The sequence below is a fragment of the Prosopis cineraria genome, unplaced genomic scaffold (assembly GCF_029017545.1).
Source record: "Prosopis cineraria cultivar Desert tree isolate PC_DT_omini unplaced genomic scaffold, ASM2901754v1 PC7, whole genome shotgun sequence".
NCBI lineage: Eukaryota > Viridiplantae > Streptophyta > Magnoliopsida > Fabales > Fabaceae > Prosopis > Prosopis cineraria.
The window spans coordinates 34,285,712-34,311,444 of record NW_026555338.1 but is presented as its reverse complement, the minus strand read 5'-3'; the positions used below and the strand labels follow the sequence as shown (position 1 = coordinate 34,311,444).

The window sequence follows — 25,733 nt, the reverse complement described above, 5'->3', positions numbered from 1 at the left end:
ACATCTATCAATACTTATTGTCTTCATCCAAAATTTAATATACTTATTTCTTGATCTATAACGGACCTATAGATTTTGAATACATATACATACATACATACACGTGTTTATTTCTTGGATGTTAGTTTTTTTTCCTTTTCCCATTGCCCATTTGGCATGGATAAATTAAAAATTTTAAAAAATAAATGACTGGTCCAACCACCACTTTTGACCAATTCAAAGTCAGCTCAACGGACTAATAAATGGTCACCCCTCATGTTCAAACCTGACACTGAACCGGTCCCTAATGTAACTGATCAAACGAGCCATTCCAGTCCGCTCCACCGACAGTGGAACTAACCAGTTTTGCCTCAGGGGTATTAGTCAAAGTTGAAGGATTCAGATAAAATATGTCATGTTCTTAGCTCTTTAAAAGATTCAGCCCAAAAACAGTTCTTTAGAAGACCACAATATGTGCACCAAAATTCATCCACTCGTATTCAATAACATGTCTTGGAACAGATCGTCTCAAAACCTAATAACAACCACCATAAAAATAATATAGGTAAGACGGCCAGAGAAGCTTATTAGCATTTACATGCAAATACCAGCGTTTTTTCATGATAGTATCAGATATCAAATACAATCAAGCTCATCACCAGATCCAGTTCTTACACTTGATTGAAAACTAACAAAGATGTTGCTAAGCTAAACAAAAGGAGAAACAGAACCAAAAAAAGTGACAAAAAAGAAACTAAGTTAAGGAGAAAGGGTGAATGAATACAAGCTTTCGAGCCAAAATAGATGCCCAAATAATTTTATGGTGCCAACTTAGGCAACTGGTGGACGGAGAACATGGTCCTGTGAAGTATCCACAGAAGCAGGAGGCATAAATTGCCACATGGCAACTCCTGGATAACCAATAAAAGGCACCAACTTGCTGCCAGGGGCTTGGCCTTGAGCAGCAAATGCCGCAGGGATTGCAGGAGGGGGAGGCATGAAACCAGGTTGAACATTGATAGCTTTCAACTGCTGCTCCAACTTTTCTTTCTCAGCCTTGAGCCTCTGTTTCTCATCTCGTAGTTCGTTCTTCTCTGCCTACAAAACAGATGGGAATTTCATGCTGCTAGATCTCTGTAGGAATTCTCTTGTTCATTTTATTCGATTATCCAAAACTTCAGCTAAATAGAAAGAAAGGCCTAACCTTTAACTCTTTAATCTTCTCTTGAAGATTCATATTTGAGTCCTTCAACTTCTCAGCTTCAACCCGTAATTGTGTCACCATTCGAACAGCATCAATGAGAATAGCTGCCTTGTCTGTTTTGGAAGGCCTTCCAGGCTCCAAAATAGAGCCTAATTCAAGAAACCTGACCATGTCAACCATATCAGAACAAGCGCCAGAGACATGTTTACATACAACTCAAGTGGAGCAAAGTGACAGATTAGAAGGTCAATAAAAAGTTTACTTGTCATTCAGCCTGTCCCTCCTCAGCTTTTCTCGACATGCCTTTGAACTAGAAGCAGCACATGATTCAGGTTTACCCCTGCAACAGGAAATGAAAAAAGAGATGAGGTCATTTCCTTCAAGGATACGCTATTAAGATATGACCTGCTCAATTTTCATGTTAAGTTGTTGATATCACAAGAAGGAGTGATTTGGACCTCTAAATAGGGAAATATGATATCAGGAGAGGGGCCAAATGAAATTGAACGGGGGGGAATGTCATGCATTATTGATGATGACTTATTGCTAGCAAGTCTATATAAATTCTATAAAAAAAAAAAAAAGAAAAAATTACAGCAGCTAATGTATTTCAGAACTCAGTTGTTACAATAGTACAATACTAAGCCTAAAAAAGTGCATTAAATAACTTAAATATTGAATATTGAACAAGCAGCAGAAACAAACCAACGTTTTGAAATCAGTACCTCTTCTTTGAACCAGACTCTTTCGCACCATCAGTATCCCACAACGTGCCATCAATCTCAGCACTAAAATCAGATAAGATCATCAAAGAAGAAGATAGAGTCAGCCAGAATTTGGGGTTTCGAAGACAGGTGTTGTCCTGGAGTTAATCAACTGATTCAATCATGTTTCCACTATTTTTTTTTAAAATAAAATATCATGTTTCTATTTCAAACATGCAGAACAAATTTCAGCACAGTGACATTAATATATAGAGAGATAAACAAGATCTCTGAACATCATCATGCGGATATAAACCAAAAATACATTCTGATCAACATAGGCTTTCATGTTAGGATGAAAGCAACCTACCTCAGAAACATTATCTACAGGACCAAATTCTACTCCAAGCATAAAAGTTTACAAAAACATAACTCGGGCTCTTCATCAAATTCCCTAATCATTGATTCAATTTCAACCTCAAAATCTAGGTGTAACCAAACAAGAGAAAATGGAATGAAAAAGGCCGCCGGCTGTGAAGAGACAATCTACAACTCTTACTAAGCCCACATGACTAAACCAGCCCCAATCAGAAAAAGAGAAAATTCAAATAAAAAGGATGAAATAGGGGTGAAAAAAAGGCTATCACGAATAAGTTTAAAAATAGCCAAGTTCCACAAAATAATGTATATAAGGACTCGTATCAAAAAAAAATTTTACTTTGGGGAAAAAATTGCATTCAAAGATCAAGTTTACAAGGGTGCGCAGGAATTTGCAGCAATTATTAATTCCTGCAAACAAAATCAAACCCAGTAGCGCATTTCTTCCATGAACTAAGAAAACTTGCCACCTGTGACCAATCCAAGATTAATACTAAAAGCCCAGACAGTTCTAAAAAGTAAAGAAGTCTGGCATAAATTAAACGCCGGAGTATTCAGAATAGCTCATAAGAATAAACAATATATTCAAAACCCTAATTAACAATCAGTGATAAATGGCAAGATTACAGAGCGCATCCGGAAAAGAAGAGAGAATTGGGAATGATTGTAGAACCTGGTATTCGAAGAACCATCCAAGGCCTGCGACGGCCAGCTGAACCCGGAAGCAGGTATAGGAAAGCTCTCATCAGGGACAGTTATCTCGTAATCGAAAAGCCAATTGGTGCTTTCCGGGCCAACCATTCTGCAGCGGAGTTCCCGGAAAATTCAGAATTTCAGGCGAGGCCTCTTTTCCTGGGGAACGAACAGAAAGCGGGGGGCTTGCACGTTTGATGGGATAGGTAAAAAGAATGGTCTTTTCTGCGAAAAGGGAATCCGCGAGACTGGTGAGTGATGAGGAAAATAGTAGGCTTGATTCCAAGGGGTAATGCCTTTCGTCGAACCGTCGTCATTGTTCGACGGCAAAACCGGATCCTGCCCTGGGCTTCACAATCGAATGTTGGCCCAAGTTTATTTCAGACAGCCAAAAACCGAGAACCAACAGAAGGACCCAAAAAAAGTTAACTAGTACCCACTGCCTCCATTTTTATATACATAAAATATATATATTATACTGTTTAAAAAGTTAATAAATTATAATAATTATATTTAAAAATAAAGAACTAAAATTTTTTATATTAATCAACATAAAAATGCATTAATTGCTATTAATTAATGTAAAGTATAAAGGATGATTTAAAAAATATGTAATAAATATTTATTAAAATATGTGATTTTATTTATATAAAAAAATTATCACTTTTTGATAATTTTTTTATAAATAAAAACGGAGTAGTACTAATTAATTTATATCCTCATTGAGAGAATGTTGGCTTTAAAATTATTCTACAACTACATAAGTAATATATGTTAATTTGTTGAAAATTCTTCACTTTGTTAGGGTTTGCTTATTAATTTTCAAGCATGGCCATCACACTAGGTCGCTAACGTAAGAATATAATATGTATAACTTGAAGTAGTACAAATTAATTTTTCTCCCCAGTAAACAAAGCATGAAAGCACTATCAAATCTTCGTATTTAAATCTAAATTAGGTTGCACATAATTCAAAAAATTAATTATACTTCTTTCATTTAAAAATATGAGATTTTTTTTCCTTACTTGAATACATTTTTTATGTTAAGTGTTTAAAAAATATAAGATATTTCCAAGCTTTTCAATATGTAATTAATATTTTTTTTAGAAATATTCTCAATAAATAAATCAATCAACTATTTATTTTGGTATGTTTGGTTCAAAGGAAGGAGAGAAAAGAGTTTTAGTGTTATCCTGTTCGATTTTGTTGGAGGGAAAAAGAGGGGTGGGATTTTTAGTAATCTTTTATTTGGTTTAAGAGGGGAGGAGATGGAAAATAATAACTAATTTATTATTATATCTCTATACATTAATTTAAAAAAATTTAATTATTTTTTATAAAAAATAATTTTATATCTCAATTTAAAGTGCATGGTTTTTTAAAAATTCTCTCTCATCATATGATATTATCAATATGTGAACAAAAAAATTAAATCAATAATTATAATGATAACAATTTTTTATAAAAAATAAATAACTCCCTTAAATATATAATAAAATATGATGAAATATATTTTTTAAAAAAATAATGAGACTAGTTAAGGTTTGAAAGTGAAGCACAGTTCAATATGAAGAAGAGATTTTTTTGGTTATGAGTATACTTAAAATATTAAACAATAAATAAGAGCAAAATAATAAAAAATTAGCTCCCTCCAAAAGAACCTCAATTTAAAAGGGAGCAATAAGGTCTGTCGAGATTTAAGAGTGAAGTATAATTTAATATGAAGGAAAAGTTTTTTTTTTAACTATGAGTATATTTAGAATATTAAAAAATAAATAAAGATAAAATAATAAAAAAATTAGCTCCTTTTAAAAAACTCTAATTTGGAGGGTAGCAATATGAGGGGAGAGGGAAGGAGTTATTTTAACTCCTCTGCCCTCCAAAATTTGTCAACCAAGTGAAGGGAGGGGAGATTCCGAACTCCTCAAACAAACACATCCTAGGTAAGACACCTTATAAATACATAAATTCATGATAATTTTTATTCTCTCGTCATTATATTTTTAATAAAATAATATAATAATATTATATATTTGTGCAAATTTTGTTTATTTTATACTCCCTTCATTTTTATGTATAAGAGAAAAAAATTGTATCATACAATTTAAAAAAGTTAGTTAACCATAATAATTATATCTAAAAATAAAAAAATTAGATTAAAATATCCGTGTTTATCAACATAAACATGCATTTATTATTCCTCGTTGATATACATTATAAGAAAAAATTTAAAAAATATGTAATAAATGCTTATTGAAGTATGTGATTTTGCTTATATAAAAAATAAGTAAAAAAATATTAGTTTCTCTTACAAATAGAAACAAAGTAATACATTGTAAAGCTCACGTGCTTATTTTTATTTACATAATTACATTCTATTTATCTTGTAGTAAGATATTTGGCAAGTAGAGGTAAAAATAAGTTAGGTTAAATTAAGCTTTGATTAAATAGGATTGAACTTGTGTGGTGAGTCAAGAGCCTGAACCTGATCTGAAACTTATATAAGTTTTTTTTTTTAATAACTCAAGCATGGGCCTACTTAAAGCTTAGCCTAACCTGAAAATCTATTTAAAAGTAAGCTTTTTAAATAAACTCACATTTTAATTTTAAATATCTCACACATACTTTAGATCTATTAATATAAATGTATACATGATTTATCAATTATAATATATACCAATTAAAAGAACTTACCTACTACAATACAATGCAACACAATAATAAAATAATAACGTTAAAATCAACTTGTAAGTTCAATTTAATTGAAAACTTAATTAAAAATTTAAAAATAAAGATCAAATTATTATATTATATGTGTATGTAAACAGGCTAGTATGTTGAGTTTACAGGCTAGGCCTTAAAAAATTAAACTTAATTTATTTAGATAAATAAACTTAATTAAAGACTTAATATAAGCTGAGTTGTTTAGTAAATAAATTAGGTTAATTTTAAAGTAGGAGGAAGTAAACTTTTGATTGGAGCTTGACTTATTTCCACGCTCTATTAACAAGTGTTTGGTTATAAGTTGTCCTGTGTAAAAAAAGACAAGATATCCTTGCAATGTTTTTTTTTTTTTTTTTACCAACAAGATATCCTTGCAATTGAAAATGCAATTGCTTATCACACGTGGCGCACGAGTAAAAACAGCCTTTATTTTCCGGCTTTTGATAATTTAAAAAAAGACAGAAAAACAGTGTCATAAGATATGATACCACTATAATATTTCTTCCTTTCTTTCATATAAGATAAAGGTTAAAAGTTTCTTTTAATACAAGAAGCAATTAAAATAGTTAATATTTTTTTAATTTTACCCCTCATATATTGTTTATCATTTAAATTTTTCAAGAATAATTTATTATTATCATTAATTAAAAAAGTTAAAATTGAAAAGTTATATTTCTTTTTTTTTGTGTAATTTAAGGTTATAACTAAATTTTTTTCAATGAACACAAAATTTGTTAACTTTATCTTATATCAAAGATTAAAATAATATATTACTCCCTCCATTAAAAAATATAAAGTATTTTTTAAAAAATTTAATGTTAAAAAATATAAGATATTTTTAATCTTTTGAGATTTAATTATTATGTTTTTTTAAAAATATTTTTCTTAATGAATGACTCTATATTTATTATAAAATATTTAATAAAGATAAATATAAAAATATAAAATTAATTTAAAAATAAATAATTATTTTATTAAGATGAGATTTAATTAAAATTGTATTATATTTTTTAAAAAAGGGAGTAAACCTCTTTATTAATTGTACTAGTACTTTCTGTTGATGATTACTTGCACGCCGCTCACACGGCTCCGGCAAATCATTTTTAAAACTTGCACGCAACGTAACTTCTTCATTACAGCAAATTAAAACATATAAAAGGGCATTAATATTTCCAGAACGCAGGTTGATGTCCATGTCCACAATATCTCTCTCCCTCTTTTTGTGATTTTATATGATAAGCCCCATTTATTAAAATATAATCAGGGATGGAGATAAGGGAATCAATAAGTAGGGACTACAACTCCCTATCTTTTTAATTTTTTTTAATTAAAATATAAAAGTTATATATTTTTTGCTCTTTAAATTGGCACATTATATAAGCTACAAGAATATAAATGAAATTCTTATTTTAATTTTATAATAGTTTTTTATTTATGTATAATCCAACTGTTGTTGTAGCTTAAAGATATAGTTGTTATAGGATTTATTTATTTTCAACAAGATAACACTATAGTTGCTATTAAAGTATTGATATCATTTAATTTTTTTTTATTTTATATTTGATGAAAAAATTATAAGAATTATTACTAGCAAATTTTATAAAGCACGGCAACCAAAATTTTAAAATATATTGAATAAAGAAGATATCAATTAAAAGAATTAAATAGTAAATTTAATGAGAAAGTAATAGAGTTTTTATTGAATAGAATTTTAGAAATCAATGATATATTTAAATTATTCAATGCTTATGAAGTAGATAAAATATTTGCCAATTTAATGATGATTTATATTGAGGAGGAAATTTTTAAAAATTTTACCATAAATATAATAATTAACTATTCTTATGCTATGAAAAATTAATGAGCAAAACTTAAAATAAAAATATACATTTATTTTTGTTATATAGTGTATGTGTAAAATTAAATATAAATATATATATTAAAATATTTATGTTATATTGGTAATATATATACATTTAATTTTCTTTCGATTGTTATATATGTTTGTCATTTTGACCTCTCAAACAAAATTTTCTGGCTCTGCCACTATATAACCCTACTAAGATTACTAGTGTGAGTCCATCTATATCCAAGTGACACTTGGGCAACTAAATAAGGCAATTATGCGTGTGTGTGTGTGTTTTTAAGGATATTCATGGTTCGCTGATTATTTGTATAAGAAAATAATCCCTGGCGTTGCTTTAGTGCCTTTGTCTAAAGATACTGTGGCCAAGCGCCGTTAGATGCTGCTTTAACAGATCCATCATCAAAAGTCCTCGATGTAGCTCAATTTATATGATCACAACCGATCCTTCAATTAGGCCACTTGTAGCGTGTATTTTTTATTTCATTAATTGATCATACACTCGTGTAATTTTAGCTGTCAACGTTAAACTTACGGTTGACTAGTTTGATTTTTTTTTTTTTACAACTTGATCATGATCATCATCATGTTTTTTTTTTTTTTTGCAAAATTTGAAAAGAAGGAAAGATTATAAGTATATTTGTGTGTGTGTGTGTGTGTGTGTGTGTGTGATTTTTACCCCTATCTCTACAAACTACAGATTACCGATTTAGTCATAAAATAGATCAATACAATTAATATAAACTTTATAATAACTCACAGCATGGACACATCATAAATAATATTTGACCAAAAAAAATTTGGTTAAACTTATGATATTCATGGACAACAACATGTCTCAAAGATGATCAGAATGATTAAAGCATAGATCCTTTTCCTTTGATGATGATTGGCTCCCACAAGTTTATACTCTCAACAGCTTCTCCACAGACCACACTCACCAACACGAAAGTATCAGGCATCGCTTTAACTCCCAACTTGGAGGCTATATTTCATAATCCGACATGGAATCACATCACAGCATATAATAATTGGGTTCAGAGACTCATGAATTTAACCCAAAGAAAAAGTCAGAAAGAAGATATCCTAATTTATATTCTTCACAGATTTGTTTTCTAATATCGTGAAAGGATAATCTTTTGTGAGGGCATTAGAAAATGGATATTCAGAGAACCGGATACTTGTTCAACTTCACAGCTTTTCATAGGGCCATTATCAAATAAACAAATAAAATATATTATCAAGTGTTTTGTGTTCATAATTCGAGCGATAAGATTTAGTTACATGCATGTGACCTCAAAGTGGGATTTGGAATTCCGAGATAAAACAATTAGGAAAATTCACGGTCCGCAAAAAGATACATAAACACAAAAGATGGCGAATTAGGAAAAAAACAGAGATAAACAAATGTACTACAGGAACTAAATATATACTTTAGTTTAACATGTATACAGACACTAATGTGTGTGTGTATCTGAGTAAGAATAAAATAATTTGCCTTAACCTCATCTATATCCACTGTCAGAAACGAAACATCTTGATAAATGGTGGAGACTATTTCTTCAAAGAAACGACTCATAGCGACACAAGGCATGCGCTAACAAGAAGAGAACTGGATAGATTAATCTGCATGCATGCAATGTAAATAAGCAAAAAGTAAGAGAAAGAAGGACAAATATTGATGCCACGGTGGCACGGTAGAACCATGAACCCTAATCACCCCTCAATATGAAGGTGACTTGGCGTATCCGTATAACTTATTGCTGATGTGTTTTTGTTTGATAAGGTTATATTAAATTTTTATAAATTCATTCAAACGTTTTTCTATATCAGGACAAGTATTGCACTCAGGTGATCAAATATATTATATATGCATTCTCAGCTTTCAAATACAGATATATTTTGGCAAAAAATAAACTTTGACATGCATATAGTTCTTTAACTTACGTGTTGTTTTCCTTTCCATGTTCCAGCAATGACATGCTACCAATACTTTTGAAATTCGAGGCTCGTTTCTTAAAGGTAAGTATAATATCGTCTTTTTCTATAGCTTTCACATGTAAATTCGCTGTCTCTGTTTGATTTCTGTATTTGTCTCGCTCTAGCTCTTTTTTTTTTTTTTTTTACATGGATCAATTTCACACACATACCCGAATGCTTCCCTATAAAAAAGGATGACCCACACATAGCCACGCACACTCTCCTTGTATCACTTGGAGGTCCGTCTCATGACATCTAACATCATTGCTCTTTACAACCTTTTTCTTATCATTTTTTTGTATGTAAATTAAATTTCTTTGTGTGTATGCTATGGACGGAAAATGTCACCAGTAGCGATATTTGTGTTTCTCCCTGCCGCATCCATCAAAGGCTTCATCTCTGTTCAACCGGTGAAAATTGAAATTCCACTTTTTTAACGAAAGAATAAATAATCTAAAGACCCTTTACATTATTCTATCTTATTTGGGCTCGATCTCATCATTGTTTAACCCAATAGGCCAATATCTGCCGTCTCATCACAATCTATTTGACTTTCTAGCCCAGTTTTCGCTCCAATAACCACGTTAAAAAAGTTGAGAGAGAGAGAGAGAGAGAGGAGGGAAAGTGAAGTGAATAGTCTGACATTCATTAATAGTGATTAGTATAATATATAAAGGGAATCACGCGCGTGCAGATAATAATAACAAAGTCAGTTACATAATTTAACCATGATTAGTTACTATGACCAACTACTTAATAACGCTATCACTCATGACCGATAGACAAGCATGAATGTACTGTTGCACGTTTTTTCCATTATTGACAGCATGGCCATCATGATTCTGCTCATCATTGCCTATGATAACAGTCAGCCTTGGTCCGAGCTAGCCTTACTCGAATTCATCCTTTTAGGATCTTTTGAACCTTTTTGTTTTTTCCTTTGCGTGCACACTCTCCGTACTGTCAGATTGTGTGCATGGTGGTGGCGGACGTGAACAGTTGACTCCCCACCCTCCTCCAAATCAGAATCTGTTGGAACTCCAAAACTCTTAAAGAGTGTGCTAAAATAGATTCAGCTCCAGCTGCGCTTTGCTGATTTCTTTGTCAATCCTGAATCCGAACTTGCAACTTTCATCACGAAAGACGCTTTCTCAGTATCTAAAAAATTCGGACTTCATGCTCACTTCAGAAATGAAGTTAATGAGCCTAAAGCTGATCGACGAGTCCACTGGCATGAGAATCAAGCAAAAGTAGACTGATAAGCACACTATCGATTGATCCAAAGAAGCTTAACGACATTTCCATTCCCGGCCCAGAAGGAAAGAGACGAAAGCAATCCCTTGTTCCATCGCATCAACTTTGTCCTAATTCTTTCTTGGACGCCTGCTCTTCTGCACAGCATTCCATCGCACGTGACGTTCTCAAGAACCCTACGAAAGACTTCTGCATCATATGACTCCATCCCAACTCCCAATCGTTTGTCGTTGGCCTTCCTCAGATCACTATCTATGCATATATTTTAAGCTTGGACATTCTCGAATCTATTATTAGTATTTTAAAAAATTTTTGCAAATTAAAAAATACATATAGTCAAATTTCCATCTAAATAAGTCTTGCACATTCACTCTCGGTTCATGGATTCAACAATAGATCATGCTTGATAAACAAGAAGCACATCAGTAAGTTCTCGACTATACAATCTTATATGCTAGTGTTAGAATCAAACTCGTATTCATTTTATTCAAGTCACCATCACCACAATTGCATGGCGCTTTTTTGTCCCATATATAGTCAAAGAATATCTCCATCTATCTTAAGATTAGAAATAGCTCGAGCGTGAGTCCACAGGGCGTCCATTGGTTTGTCGCCGAGGTGTCCCAATCTCGCAAGCATTTACTCTGGATGCAAATCGCAGAGAGCACAATGACTCTCCAACTGAAGAAGGTTCAGGAGATATGTTCACAAACATCAATGTCTTTGAGTCTCCTCCCAGACAAGGCTGAAATTGGAATCAAATCAATACTTTTTTTTTTTTTTTGTTGAGCACTAAAGTGATGCAACAAAACTTGACAGTTAGAATATTTAAGGACCAAAACAGAGTTTGACTTTTCTAGTAGATGTCAGAAAAGAACGTCAGCTTGAAAAGAATTACCTGGAGTAGATATGTAAGCTTTGAGTTCCTGAATGGTACATGATCTTCCTTCTTTCCCAAGGCAAATATAACATCACTTAATGATGACAAACTTTTATTGATTGCCTGGTCAAGAAGAAAAACAAAATTAATTTATTTGAAGCTAAATAAGCAGCAGCAAATGAAATAGAAAACATAAGTGTTGCACATACTTGAGTCTCTTTCAGTCGGTCCCCGATTGATCCACTCTTTGAGAGACGCTCACTCCCAGCCAGATCAATCAGATTCAGAACACCTTGTACTTGTTGGTCAGTGCTCTGGCAAAAACAAGAAATAGGTTAGAATGATTTGTCCATGAAAGATTGAAAACTAAAAATGCATGAAAACATGTTAAAGTACCTCATTAACACCATAGATTCTAAGAGTGAACACAAAATGACTTCTTGATGACCGTTCATTCATTTGGGTTTTTCCCACGGACCTGATAAATAATAATATTTCATTTCAAAATCAGTCCACTTTCATCATGCCATCAGAATAGGCAAAAAGATTTTTCTGAAAAGAATGAAAGGTAAAAGCGAACATTCTGAAATAGTAAAACCTGCTATTGGCTGCTTGATGTAGGAGAAACGCGACCTCTTTAGCACTGTGAACATCCACTACTGTAAGATCAGAAACGTATGTATTTCCATTGGCATCGTGTTTTATTGTGTATTGCTTTCCAGGAGTACCATTTTCGACACGTGTTACATCCAAGGATGATCTATTAGTAGATAAAAGATCCCGAATGGTTTCATTATATATTTCCAACATTGACACCTGCAAAATGTTATGAAGGGAAAACTTTCTCAGCAATGTAATTTTTTTTTTCATTGAAAACGATGGGAAAACTGAAGAAGAAATTGTTGTCACCTGCAATTCATATTTCCAGCCTTGGGATTGCAGAGACTGCCTTGTTTGAAATATCTGTTCCAGTGAACGAGGTATCAAGCCCTTTTCCCCTGTATTTCCTGGCCTCCCCATCATTGTGTAGGTTTTCCCTGATCCTGTCTGACCATAGGCAAATATACAAACCTGAAAAAGAACATGCCACCAAATGAATATAAGAAAAATATATCACTTCCAAGGATTATAGACATGTCTTCCATAGTTGACTAGAAATTCTGCTGTTGTTTTCAGCTGTGTGTATAATACATTTAGAAATGATAATCAAACAGTAGGGCAAAGTGCCATGGAATTACCTTGTAACCATCAAGAGCACTTTGTACAAGTTGTGAAATTTCCACAAAAACTTCTTTTTGTGATGTGTCTGGTGCAAAAACTTTATCAAATGTGAAAGAATATCTCTGACCTAAGAATAAAACAAGTGCAACATGAGTAGATGACATTAATTAAAGTATCAAGTAAAAGAATAATTCGTGGCAGCATCACAAGAAATATACCAGTTGGGGTCAATTCAATGCTCGTCCTGCAGCCTCCATTGATGTGGGGAAAGATATAATCTTGCACTCTCCATTACAACTCTCATCAGGCAACAAAGGTCGAACTCTACAGAATACACGGATGTTCCCTTTTAACTCCTGTATTGATATGGGGATTATTTAGGAGAGGATACCTACTTGATCATCAAGAAAGTTTTAAGCTCAGGGAAGTTACCAAAATTGTATTATGTAACTTTTTCCTCAGCTCCTCTCCTTCTATGAGTTTATATTCTGCATCTGCCAAACGTCTTTGTAACTCTTCTATAAGATTTTGTCGACCTTCAAATTCTGTTCTTGTCTCAAGTACAGATACATCAGATACCTGATGAGGAACAAGATGTTACCCAAATAAATATTGATTATTTCAATGTTCAAATCCACATTCATTGCCTGAGACCAAGTACAAGAAAGATAGATAATGATTTTAATGTTTGAATTTTCTTTTTCTTCTATATTTAAAAGCTCATACCTGTACTTTACTTTCTGCTGTTGTTAGTTTCTCTTGCAATTCTTTTATCTGGTTATCTTGCGAAGAACATTTTGCCTGTGCAGGAAACTCAGCATGTCATACAAAGTCATACAAGCATAAGTTGATCCGAGAATGAGATAATTGCAAGAAAGAAAAGGGCTGCAAACCAACCTCCAGTTCATTTGTTTTTATAGTCAAGTTGTTCAGTTCAATGGAAGACTTCTCTGTAGATTCTTTAAATTTTGCTAATTCAAACTTAAGGTTTGAACTTGAGATGAACTGAGGTCGCGATCATCTCTCACTTGTTGCAACTCTGCTCTGAGAGATGAAACCTCACTAGTCAAAGCTTCCTTCTGTTTCACGGCCTCTTCTTGAGAGGACTATCAAAAGAACCAATGGAACTGTGTTAGATACCATTTCCAAGTTAACCCCCCCCCCCCAAAAGCCAAAAAAAAAAAAAACAAACAAAGAAAGGCCATCCCGATCAATAAATTAGCAGAAGGTTTTTATGCATCAACTAATGTTACTAGTCTTTTTCTTAGACAACTTTACTGCAATAGTCAGCAAGTGGAAGCAAACTCACAATGGACAAAGTAAGTTGAGCCCTTAACATGGTGAGGTTCTCCACAGCAGTGGCCCTCTCTCTCTCTACACGCTTAAGTTCATCTTCTGCTGAAGAAAGCTCTGTATGAAGCTTTCCATTGTACTGTTGCAAGCTTGTTATGTAATCCTGTAACCGCTTATACATATCATTGAGTGATGATATCTGCAGAAAACCAAAGATACATAAAGTTATCAGTAAAATGCCTGTCATGACTAGAATGAACAAATAGAAAACAGAAATAAATTCGTAGAACTGGGATTGTACTGCTAGTTTACCTTCTGATTTGCGCTTTGAAGCTCTCTTTGAGCTCTTCCAAGGTCATCTGACAGAGTAGTCTGTGACCTCTCAATGTCAAGCCTCGCCTCTCTCTCTTTCGCAAGAGATTCCACTGCTACCTTATATTTACAAATCATATAGAATTTATTATCAGCATTTAATTTGAAAAAGAATTTAAGGCCTGAAATTTGACTGACTTGAAGAAACCCCCTTACCGACTTTTCTGTTTCTTCCTTGATTAATTTTTCTTGCAAAGAAGTGCAATTCCGTCTCATTTCTATGATAATTGAATTCAGTTCTTCTTCCTTGATTTTAAGCAGTAGCTCTACAATTATTGAACCGAACACATTAGTAAACAAACTTGATGATGGAATATACTAAAAAACAAAAGGGAAAAAAATGTACATCTTACCAATTTCCATGCACTTTTGCTGGGTTAATTCCAAGGAATTTTTCAACCTCTCTTGCTCTAGCGAGTAGTTCAACTCAAGCTCTTGGAACCATCTGATGCAAACTTTAAGCCTCTTTATATATTCCACCATATTTTCACATCTTTCCTAAAGAATACATAGTTTTTTGTCAGTGTTCCAAGCAGTATTAAATGTAACTTAATTCAGAAAGACCCAAAGCCATGAAGATCTCAAAGCTTTAACTGACCTTATAGTTAAATCTGTCCTTCCTTTTGGCTTTTTCATTCAGCAATGCTTCCACATCCTCCCTTGTGAACTCTATAATACCACAGTCTGACCCGGCATTGCTTGGCGGGGCACTATTCGGGCTAAGATCGTGCCCACCATTAACAACTGTGAAAGCTTGCCTAGTTCTTCCATTAATCGGAGTTCCCACCATTTTTTCACCTGCAGCTTGTTGTAGGTCTCTATCTACGAGGACCTCATCGCCCATTATCTTCTAAACTTAAACAAGAACAAAAGACACAGTGAGAGGGAAGGGGAAAAAAAATCACATTTTCAAGTACAACCACAAAACAAATTGCAGTGGACAATGGAGTCATGTAATGGAAAATGAGAAAAAATGGTACCTGGGAAGAAGGGGTTGAAGGTGAGGAAGAGAGAGGTAATGGAGGGCGGTTCTGGTTCTTGGAGACCATTTTTGATTTTGAATAGCTCGCACACAGTTGCAGAGGCAAACGGAGGAAAGAGAGAGCGTGCCTCTAGAGTGTGGCCTTGGATTGTAGTGAAAGCCAACAAATATATCAAAGCCGTTCGTTGCTTTGGCGAGCAGGAAGATGACTAGTGATAAATGATGATCCAGTGATCCAGACACACATAAAGGAGGAGAGAGAGATGAATTCTTGAAAAGAAAAGATAAAAAGATAACAGGAAAAAAAAAAAAAGAAAAGATAACAGGAAAAGGTTTTTTTTTTTTTTTATCCTCTGTATCTGACTCTCTGGGTCCGCGGACCTCGAAGGATTACAGATTTGTTGTGTTGGGTACTGTTTATCAGTTGAGACTTGGTTTAGATTTTACTGCCGTTGATTTTTGAACTTTGAAAATTCAAACTAGGTCCGCTATGGATATGGCGGTCACGTGTCGTTGGACGATGACTTGAAGTTGAAATTAGATTCGTTGTAATGTTGTGCTTCCAATATTGCCATTCAACATTCTCCTCAGTAAAGTTGGTAGCTATTTTGAGTTTTTGTAAATTTTATTATGAAAATTAAAAAATTTCTCTATCCAAATTCCGATCTGGTAAGATTTCTAATTACTTGTAAGAGTAAGACACATTATTCATCATCCATTAACATCTTTTAAACTCCGTGTGCTACTGCGGAATTTGCACGAATCTTTTAATCATTAACATATAGGGCGCTCAAATTAATGCTATTTATAACAATATTTTAGCCTTATTCATTTTATCCGTTTAGTTATGAGCGTTAAAATGCAAAACTACTCCTGTTAACATCTTTCAAACTCGATGTACTATTGCGGAATTGCACAAATCCTTTAAACATTAACATAACATATGGGGTGCTCAAATTAATGCTATTCTTAAAAATATTTTAGCCTTATCCATTCTATCTGTTTAGTCATGAGCATGAAAATACAAAACTACCAATAAATTATGAAAATGAAAAGTAAAGGAATGCCTATTACCTAGGTGGGATGAGTTTGGAAAAATCATTCAACAAACGGGTTTAGTTTCCATGCTCATGGGACCTGAAATGAAATTTGAATCATCTAAATTAAAAATTTAAATAATTTAAATTTAATATATTATTATATATTATATTTATTATAATAAAAATTTAATTATGATTAGTTACTAACTGTGTAGAGTATACCTGAATAATTAATATATATTAATTATAAAAATTTTAATATTAAACTGGATCATTTAAATTAAATTTAAACCAGATTAAAAATTAAAAAATTATTAAAATTATTTCATAATTTTTATAAATTTTTATTTTAATAAATATAATTGATAATAATATAATAATAAATATTAAAAATTTAAACAATTCAGATCTCATTATAAAGATGAGCACGTAGATTAGGGAAACTAATTACTTCAACCAACCAGTACCACAGACAGGGAAAAACAACCAAACGTATAACGACCATAACTAAACTTTATAATTATTGGGTTTTTAAGTTGTTTCATGAGACTCTTAGAAGTAGGCTAATGAGATGCATATGCAACGATGAAGACTTTCAGTGCTTTGGTGGCTTCAAAGGTATCTAAGAATACAAAAATCCATGTTTTATAGTACACAGAACATGGAAGTTTAGTTTGGTTACAACCAAATTGCATTACCTTCAGTGGACTGTAACAACAACCGAAAAAGGGATTTAGTTTGATGAAAACTTTTGCTGTTTTGGTTTCAACCAAAATGCACTATCTTCCAGTGTAAGCTTTTAGTCATTCTTGTACCACACGGGTCTGGGTCTGCAAGGTTTCAAGGGCGAAAGGACCATTTCCATAAGTAATTATCTAAAGTAACAGCAGTGAGATCCCCCAAGTTAAATAATTACTAATAACATGCAACAACAACAACAAACCAAACAAGATACTGGTAAGTGGAAGGGGACGCTTTAACAAATTATTAAATGAACCTGATTTGAAAACGGGATTAAGAAAGAAGGAATAAGCCTTAAACAATGCTCTTTTTGCTGAAACCAGATCCAACAGAAATTCCTAAGAAAGAGTCATTTAGAAGATTTTCTGACGCCAACTAGCAGAAACGAGACAGTGAAAGCGCGCGCGAGCGCACATATAATTTGTACCACCTCACAATCTCACGCTTCAATTTAAAAGTTGTTGGTCTTTCCTACTCGCTTCTTGGTGCTCATCTGCATGCCCCTTCCCGTCCTTTTCCTACCTTTACTTCTTCTTCTTCTTCTTCTTCTTTTAAATTAAAGTGAGGAGATGAAATACATCGTATTACGCCACAAGTTATGTTGGTCAACTTTAAATCTTAACCTATATGGCTATATATGTCGTGGACAATAAAAGTCAAGTGATTGGGTTACAGCATGGAGGAGAGAGATGGATCCTATACATGGGAGTTCAAACACACACAACCGGCTTCCGATCTGTCCACAAAAGGGATATAAATACTTGTTGACCCTACGAAGCTTGTAGGATGCTTCTTGCAGCGTAGACATGAGCCTTCCACTTTGTGCAAATAGAGTTTTGTCATGAGCTGATGCGAATGGGTACGCCAATGCACATCACTTTCCGAGTTAAGTAGAACAAGGGTCATTATTCTTTGCTGTCACAATCTCACTCTTGATGCTCGGATCTTGTTTGCACTTTGCACCCTTTGTAAAGTATTTTTATTAGTGTCGGCATAAACTTCCAAGGGGTCAAATCTCAATCCATTATGTAATCATCCTTTTCAAGTCCTTTCGCACCAAGTCTTGCTCCTTTAACCTGTGAAATTTACAAGGAAAATTCTGTTTTCAAAACCATCCAAAGAAGTGTTAATAAAATTCACCTCTTTTGCGCAAATACCAAAAAAAAAAAAATCCAAATGATGGAAGAAGAAGCCTCCAGGTCTGAAGGAAAGCATCTTTTTTTTTGTTCGGTTTGAATAAAGGATCAAATATTACATTAAAAAGAAAACATAATAAATACATAAAGCTAGTTAACTACAAAGAAAGTAAATGGGATACACAATATAGACACCCCTGTAATTTTCTTGTCGCCTATAGTTCACTCGCGAGAAAGAGGAGAGTACGTGTCGGATGTCTTCGGCCACCATTTTTAACTCCCTGCTGCATCGCTCAAATCGGAAGAATTGCTTCGGCATGAACATGATGTTGAGACTGGACTGAACTATTTGTAGATCCTCCTCTGCTAATCTTAACCAGTAAAGCATGGATCGCAAGCATTCATTTGCAAAAGAAGGTTTGTTTACCGATCTCCTCTTCTAGGTGATTCCATTTAATGGAGTTTTGTTTAGCAGCACGATAATTGGGATTTCACTGAAATCTCTCCTTTCTCTTGCTGCAGAGTAGGGTCCTTTCCTTCATGTCTGGATCTGGATCTAGATTTCGCTTTTGTATGAAATTCAGATCTTGTTCTGGAGTAGAGATTTGCAACGATGAGTTACATTTTTGCTTGTTTTCCCAGGTGCAAATTCCTCTCAGAAATAGAATTTCAGGTCTAACTTCTCTTATCGCCTGAGAAATGCCAGCTTTACTTCATGTGATTAACAATGCAAAGTTAAGTTTGATATAAAATTAAAAGCAAGGGTCCTATAATCACGGGGATGTAGTTCAAATGGTAGAGCGCTCGCTTAGCATGCGAGAGATACGGTGATCGACATCCGACGACCCCAAATTTTCATTGGTTTTCATCTTCCGAGACAATCAACGGTTACGTGGCATGCCATGTCATCATGAGTCCAGCTGTCCAGGCCGTTCCTAAGTCAACGGCCACATCACATGCCACGTCAGCACTAAGTCCCAGTCATCATCTCAGTCACCCGCCATGTACAGTGACTATCAACCCTAGTCCATCATCATGATCCCGTTCATCCACCATGTGGGAGGTCGTCATCTCATGTCAACTCTTAGTCGTCATCCCAGTCACCACTCACCAGCCACGTAAAAACTTTATTGATATTATGGCCATTTTAAAAAATTAAATTATTATTTAAATAATTTAAAAAAAATTTATTGTTATTTTTCATGTTATAATAACTGGTCAAAAAAATATATATATGAAATTTATAAAAAATATATATATGTTTTTCAACTTGTGCCTCGTCTTTTTTGAGTCGTGCACCTATGCCTAGCAAACTTCATCGACAAGAGCAACACGAGAATTTCCTTCTTCTGAAGCTCTTCCTATTCACCTTCTACGAATGTTATTTTTGGTCTGTGCGAGTGCTAAGCGATGGACGTATCCCAGCCGGTTAAGTTTCGCAAATCTGGTCCTTGATGGATCATGCTTGATGTATTTCATCCGTTTGAGAAATGCCCCCAGTGTTCTAATTTGAACCCAATAATCTCCAGTCTGATGCTTATTCCGTCGGGCACTCCTCTTAAAAAACTTAACTTGATGGCATTGCTTGATTTATTAATCTACAGTATTGCAGGCCCATACAGGCGTCCACTTCATTTTCTTAAATCACTTGATATTTAATATGTTCTGATCTCATAGTGCTATTTTGATCTAGTTCTTTCATTCTTCACATAAATACTTCATTAAACTCAGTTAATAATCTTTGATCATGTAGCTTTTGGCTCTTGAACCGTAGATCTTTTACTGTAAAGGATAAACTAACCTATCATTCTAAAATACATCACTATCAAATACTTATTTCGTTAAAAAATATAAGGCATTTTTAACAGAATCTGATCCCCCAATAAAATAATTACTTATTTTTAAACTAACTCTATTTTTTCATATTTACTCATATTTAATAAAGTGTTTCACCTTAAAAAATATAAAGTAATCTATTTAACATGGGTACTTTTGAAAAAAAAAAGATAATGATTACAACTTAAAAGATTCAAAATATTTTACATTTTTTAAACATCTAACCCCTCAAAATATGCCCTATATTTTTTAATGTAGGGAGTATATGTTAGTTGGTTTGTGCACGGAAGCTTACCAAGTTTATGGTGCTTGTTCCATTCATAGTTTGGTTCTGTTCACTATTAGCTTGAAGTTTTCATTTTTTAAAAAAAAAAATATTTTACCTTGAAGTTTCAAATTATCCTTAAACTCTTACTTTGACCGTTGGTCAAAAAAATAACTTAGTTTGATCATCATCTCTAATCAATCACCCATATTGGGCGGGATGTTATTGAGAAAGTTGCATGATAGGCATGAACTTCTTTGCTATCTTTGTTGACTGCGTAATATTTAATATTAATTAGTTGTTATTGGAATAAAGCAAACAAGATGATGCTTTCCTTTGTTTGGTGGAACTGAGTGGCACGTTGATGTCCAACTCAGAGACAGTTGAACCTTGAAAGGTTGAATATAGTTGTCAAAATGTAATTTGCTGGTTTAAATGGAGTGTGCCCTTCCCTCTAAAGCTGAAAAAGATATTATAAGAAGAAAATATAAATGCACTATGGGGCGTGATGTTCTTTATTTAAAAAAAAATTGAGAATTTCAATATGTTTATTTACAGTCAACAAACAATATGTTTTTCCTTTTGACTAATCCACAAACCATTTGTTTACTACATCACAATTAACTAGGAAATGGGTGCCATTTCAATCATCTATATTTGACTTCTAATGACCACCTTCTCGACTTAGGATCCTGCTTTATCCATTGCATTTTTTCTTCAATATGAAAATTTTCGCTTTGATTTCCATTGTAGCGTGTAAGTTTTTATCCCATTGTAGCCTACCTAAACTTAGATTGCCACTAGAATAACCATGTCTCTTCTAGTTGATTTTGAAGCAGGAACTCATGTTTTCCAACTAGTACACTACTTGCTTTGTTGTTTTCCAAATAATTGTATCTATGTCTCTGTTAATTATGGCATAGAAAGAGAACAACTCATTTTCATCACCAATTTGCAGATCTAGCACTGAAAAAGGCATATTTTGAGTCCGTCTCGCACACCATTGAGGAAAATGTAAACTCAGCATATTTTCTGTGTCATCTTTCAACTCAATAGAAATCTATTATAAGGTTAAAGAGAGTATAGATCATGATTATCTCAAAAAATTCAACGAACAGGTAATCTGGATGTCTTGATTGGAACTATCAATTTTTCAGACATGTAACTACATTTACTGGTAGCTGTAATGGCCTGTCTTGTAATTAACTGCTCGTACAAGCCACTAATTGAATGTGTGCATGCAAAACTTCCAATTTTACTGTGTCTAAATAGTTCTTTGCGTCGTTCTTGTGTTGACCACTAGCACCTAGTTGATCAGAAGCACTTAGTAAACAGCTGTGATATTTTCAAAACTAAAGCAAGTGTTTCATACACCTTTGTGGTCTGTTTATTCCCATCATTCACTGATGTTAGGTTGACAGTTACCAGTTTGTTAAATATCAAGCTGTATCCGAGTTGCCATTAGACTATATAATTAACAAGTCAAGTAGCTGTGTCACTCTCTTAAATTTACGCCGGCCCTGCACTTTTTGAAGCTCCATCCTTCCCTTGAGGAGGATCACAGCCCTGTGTCCTCTTTGGTATTCGTATCTCTAAGAATATGTCATTATATACTTGAGCCTCTATATTCCTCCATTCTGCATCCTCTGGCATCTCAAGCCTTCGTACATATCCATATTCCCACCAATGGCCGCACCTCCAATCACTTGCTTTTGTCTGCTGCTTCCACTGCCCACTAATTTCGACAATCTTCCCATTATCAACATGGACTTGAATGTTATTTCTCCCCGTTCCTGTTTTGACAACAAGTCACTGGTGTCATGTTTGTTTGGACTAGTTAAGCATTTTTTACTTGAACTGAATGAAACTTGGCCTCATTCACGACTCTTGGAGATTGAGTCACATGATTGATTACTAGTTTAGGTTGCGTTTGCTTCAATTTCGTAGGACTCTTAAGAATAACGTCTCCTATAGTAATCACCATTCCAATGCAAGCATACCTTTTATCAATTTATTTCAACATAATCATATTTGGTCGACCATAATCATGGGAATGATCTCTTCCATGGTTCTCCCACTAGATCACAATATAGGCCATCTTTTAGAAGCCTTATTTGATCCAAAACATAGAGCATTGGGTAATTTTTATCATTGATTTTCTAACCATATCCCTACTTCATTTATTGCTCCTTTTAAAAAAAAGGATACATTGAAATTTTTATTATCATTATCAATGAGGGTAAAATTGAAAAGATGTAAATTTTTTAAAAAAATTAAGGTTTCAACTAACATTTTTTTTAGAATCATGAATTAGCTATCAAAGCCCTATATTTTGGTCTAAAGGGAATAATCGTCATTCTTTAAACATTGGAAATCTAGATTGATGACCTTATTCATGTCAATCCTTGTTCTCACCTCTTTACCATTCCATTGCTCTCCTCTCACAAAAACCTATATATGGTCAGTATGATTTTAGTCCATTTTATTCTCTATCAATCCATTCCATTTCTTTCAAAAAACCAAATGGCCCTTTACGTCTCAACCTTTACTAACCTGTTTCAATATTTTCCCTGGACCTAGTAAAGAAAAGTGTGGTGCAAGGGTGAAGGCTTCCCTTGCTCTATACAAAATACTACCTGCTAGCTGAGGCATGGGGCCTCCAATTCCCAGGTTCTTTGCAGGTCATGAAAAATGGTGAGGCAGTCTCCTTGTTTCAATTTTTTTTTTTTTTTGAAGATAGACTATGTTTAGAAATAAGAACTTAGTCATGGTGATATATGAAGGGCAACTCATCATACCTGGTAATTCTCCCTTTAATATGTAACCTTGATCAGTGCGATCCCAGTCCACTGTGCTTTGTCCTGAGCTACGTAGGTTAGATAACAAGATATCTGACTCAAACTCCCAGAGAGGGAAGGCATCGGAAGGATCGAAGAACTTGCCAAACAACATGGGACTGAAAAGTGACCCATCACCAAAAATTTTATGTACTGTTGGATTAGCCTGGCTGAAGAACCTCTTGAATACCTCTTCTCCCAACGAAATGCTCCATTTATGTGGAGCTTGATTGTCTGTTTGAATCTCAAGCCTCCTAGAACTAGTCATTACTACGAAGTAACTGAAAAAATTCAGGGATAATGGCGGAGAGAGTTTTGTGGTCTCTCTTCTTATAGTGGGAAACAGGCCATCTGATAAAGCAGAGCATAAATTCCTTTGGCATATTTGTGGCGGTGTAAAGCTAAGGGGAATATTTTTGTTTTCTAGACTTTACTCATCAGTAAAGGAAAACTGTGTCAGGAATATTACACGATGACTAAATTCTATGTGTGGTAGCCCATTGCAAGTAGTTGTGAGTCACAAGATGTGGTAGCCCATTGCAATTTAGAATTAGAAATCAAGCCAACTTCTACTTTTGGGAGTGCGGATATGCATTACAATAAATGGTCCTGGAGACCCTCAAAAGCATCAGTTTTCTACTTTTCTTGTTCTTGTCCCAGCCATGAAATTTTCAGCTTATTTATTGAAATATTGTGATTAGTCAGGCATGAAGAATCAATGGAGACTCGGGCTGCTGTGGTCTGGTTTTTTATGACAAATTAAGGTCATCTTACTTACGGAACAGCAGTTTTTTAACACTTTCATATTTTTCTTTCCGCGGAGAATAAACTGTGGTCATCATAAATTTGCCTGCTGTCGTAGATGTTGAACATAGAGGATCTTGGTTCCCGGTGATTAAGTCCCAGAACCATTGATCGTTAAGCTGACAGCACTCATGATATCAACTTCAGTCCCTTGCCATTTTCCAAGCCCTTGAACTTTCGAAGAGAGTTCATTTGTTGGTAAGTAAAAAAATTTATTCTAAAACATACCCCTTTGAACTTGAAAGTATGTGCGAACAAATTCTTGTCATTTGCGAGAATGTTATTTTACTGACAGAAGCATATGACATGTTAAATGTTATTAGAGTTATTTGTACAAAAAATTTAGAGGTCCATTCATTCATACATCCAACCTTCTACTAATAATTAACAAATTTACTAATACCGGGGGTTTTATTGTAAAAACATGAAGGTGCTTTTAAGTATCTATATAATATAAAGTTTAGAGATATTCTGGGCATCTTCACCATAAATTGATCTGGCTGCCTTTAATCTTATAAACGGCCATCGGGGTGGACGGAAGTCCGTTAGTTAATTTACAGAATCTGGGTGATTTGTCCCTGCACAAAGCAAAGGAGTATGAAAGGAATCTTAAATGGCTTTGGCAGGGAATGGATGTGGGTGAGTGTTATGATGAACTGTGGTGCTGCACATTCTCATTCTCAACCCACATAAAACATATCATATACATGATATATCTTTTAAGGCCAAGGGGACTGAAGCTTTTTGACTAGTTGGTGCTAGCCATGAAGCAATGAGGCACATTGATTAATCATTCAGAATGGCATTTGGGAGGGTGGCTTTTTGGGGAAAGAAGGCACCTGCTTATCTCCTAGTCGAGATTTTTGCTTTGCCCCATGGAATTTTAAAGTCACTTTCAACGGTGGGTGGGGCCTTCCCCTGCAAAGCGGTGCCACTGCCAACAATGGCTGCTTTTTGTTTTATCTTCAGCTTTCAAGATCACCTAATTTGTAATTATCAGCCCAATAATGTTGTTTGATTCCTTCTTGTTTATTGTGGATCCGTATCTCTTCAATGTTGAATCATGCTACACTAATACAACAGGGCAATTGATGAGAAGCTGACAGATTCTGTTTTGTTTTTTTATATGTAAAAAAGGAAGCTCGCGTAACATTTATGCCAATTCACTCTTTTCAATTTCGTTATTTTTTAGTTATTTTTAATTCAGGATGCACTTAGTTTCATAGCAATGCCGCTTGTTTATAAAATCATTAATAATATTGCGTTATTATATCAATGAATCAGAATTATTTGGCGACAGCAAAGTAACTAGCAACCTAATGAAAGACGCAGGGCAAGTGGCTATAGACCTACATGCATATCGCTTTTGTCTTGGGCTGTTGGAATTTTTTCCCCTAATTGTCATGTCGGTTTTTTCATTCAAATACCCCCAAGAGATGATTATTCTGAAAAGACTCGCGGCACAACTATGAAAAAGAAACGTAATTTTCCCAATCAAAATAGAGTCCAGTTTCTGTTCAAGAGCTGATGCTTTGTATTTTGGGTA

The 25,733-nt window shown here is 34.0% G+C and overlaps 2 protein-coding genes and 1 long non-coding RNA gene across 4 annotated transcripts; 1 reads left to right on the top strand and 2 right to left on the bottom strand.

Moving 5' to 3' along the window:
• Nucleotides 1-541: 541 nt before the first annotated feature.
• LOC129315426 (transcription factor ILR3-like) lies at nucleotides 542-3,230 on the bottom strand. Its single transcript, XM_054959092.1, has 5 exons — nucleotides 2,939-3,230; nucleotides 1,909-1,971; nucleotides 1,446-1,523; nucleotides 1,184-1,346; nucleotides 542-1,077 (listed from the first exon to the last, which is right to left on the bottom strand). The coding sequence occupies exons 1-5, from the start codon at nucleotides 3,064-3,066 to the stop codon at nucleotides 811-813; spliced, it is 699 nt and encodes a 232-aa protein (XP_054815067.1). The 5' UTR covers nucleotides 3,067-3,230; the 3' UTR covers nucleotides 542-810.
• A 6,940-nt stretch (nucleotides 3,231-10,170) lies between these two features.
• Nucleotides 10,171-15,742, bottom strand: LOC129315423 (kinesin-like protein KIN-14N). Its single transcript, XM_054959089.1, is given in 19 exon segments — nucleotides 10,171-11,525; nucleotides 11,679-11,783; nucleotides 11,870-11,974; nucleotides 12,057-12,138; nucleotides 12,259-12,476; nucleotides 12,570-12,731; nucleotides 12,899-13,008; nucleotides 13,100-13,120; nucleotides 13,123-13,237; nucleotides 13,314-13,460; nucleotides 13,608-13,682; nucleotides 13,779-13,861; nucleotides 13,864-13,987; nucleotides 14,191-14,373; nucleotides 14,487-14,606; nucleotides 14,703-14,812; nucleotides 14,900-15,044; nucleotides 15,145-15,396; nucleotides 15,527-15,742. Coding segments are annotated over 19 exon segments (2,406 nt in total). The 5' UTR covers nucleotides 15,596-15,742; the 3' UTR covers nucleotides 10,171-11,345.
• A 2,177-nt stretch (nucleotides 15,743-17,919) lies between these two features.
• LOC129315429 (uncharacterized) lies at nucleotides 17,920-25,285 on the top strand. 2 transcript variants are annotated; one of them, XR_008594489.1, is made up of 3 exons: nucleotides 17,920-18,862; nucleotides 18,968-19,087; nucleotides 21,505-25,285. It is a non-coding gene; the product is annotated as an uncharacterized LOC129315429 (long non-coding RNA). The 2 variants fall into 2 exon arrangements; XR_008594488.1 differs by having other exon boundaries at nucleotides 18,968-25,285.
• Nucleotides 25,286-25,733: the final 448 nt, after the last annotated feature.

Bases quoted from the DNA above. Each gene is read 5' to 3' on its own strand.
- LOC129315426 (XM_054959092.1), bottom strand. From the start codon at position 3,066: ATGGTTGGCCCGGAAAGCACCAATTGGCTTTTCGATTACGAGATAACT. The intron at 1,972-2,938 runs GTTCTACAATCA...ATCTGATTTTAG, and splicing joins GATGGTTCTTCGAATACCAG to TGCTGAGATTGATGGCACGT. The intron at 1,078-1,183 runs GTTAGGCCTTTC...TCTGTTTTGTAG, and splicing joins AGAAGATTAAAGAGTTAAAG to GCAGAGAAGAACGAACTACG.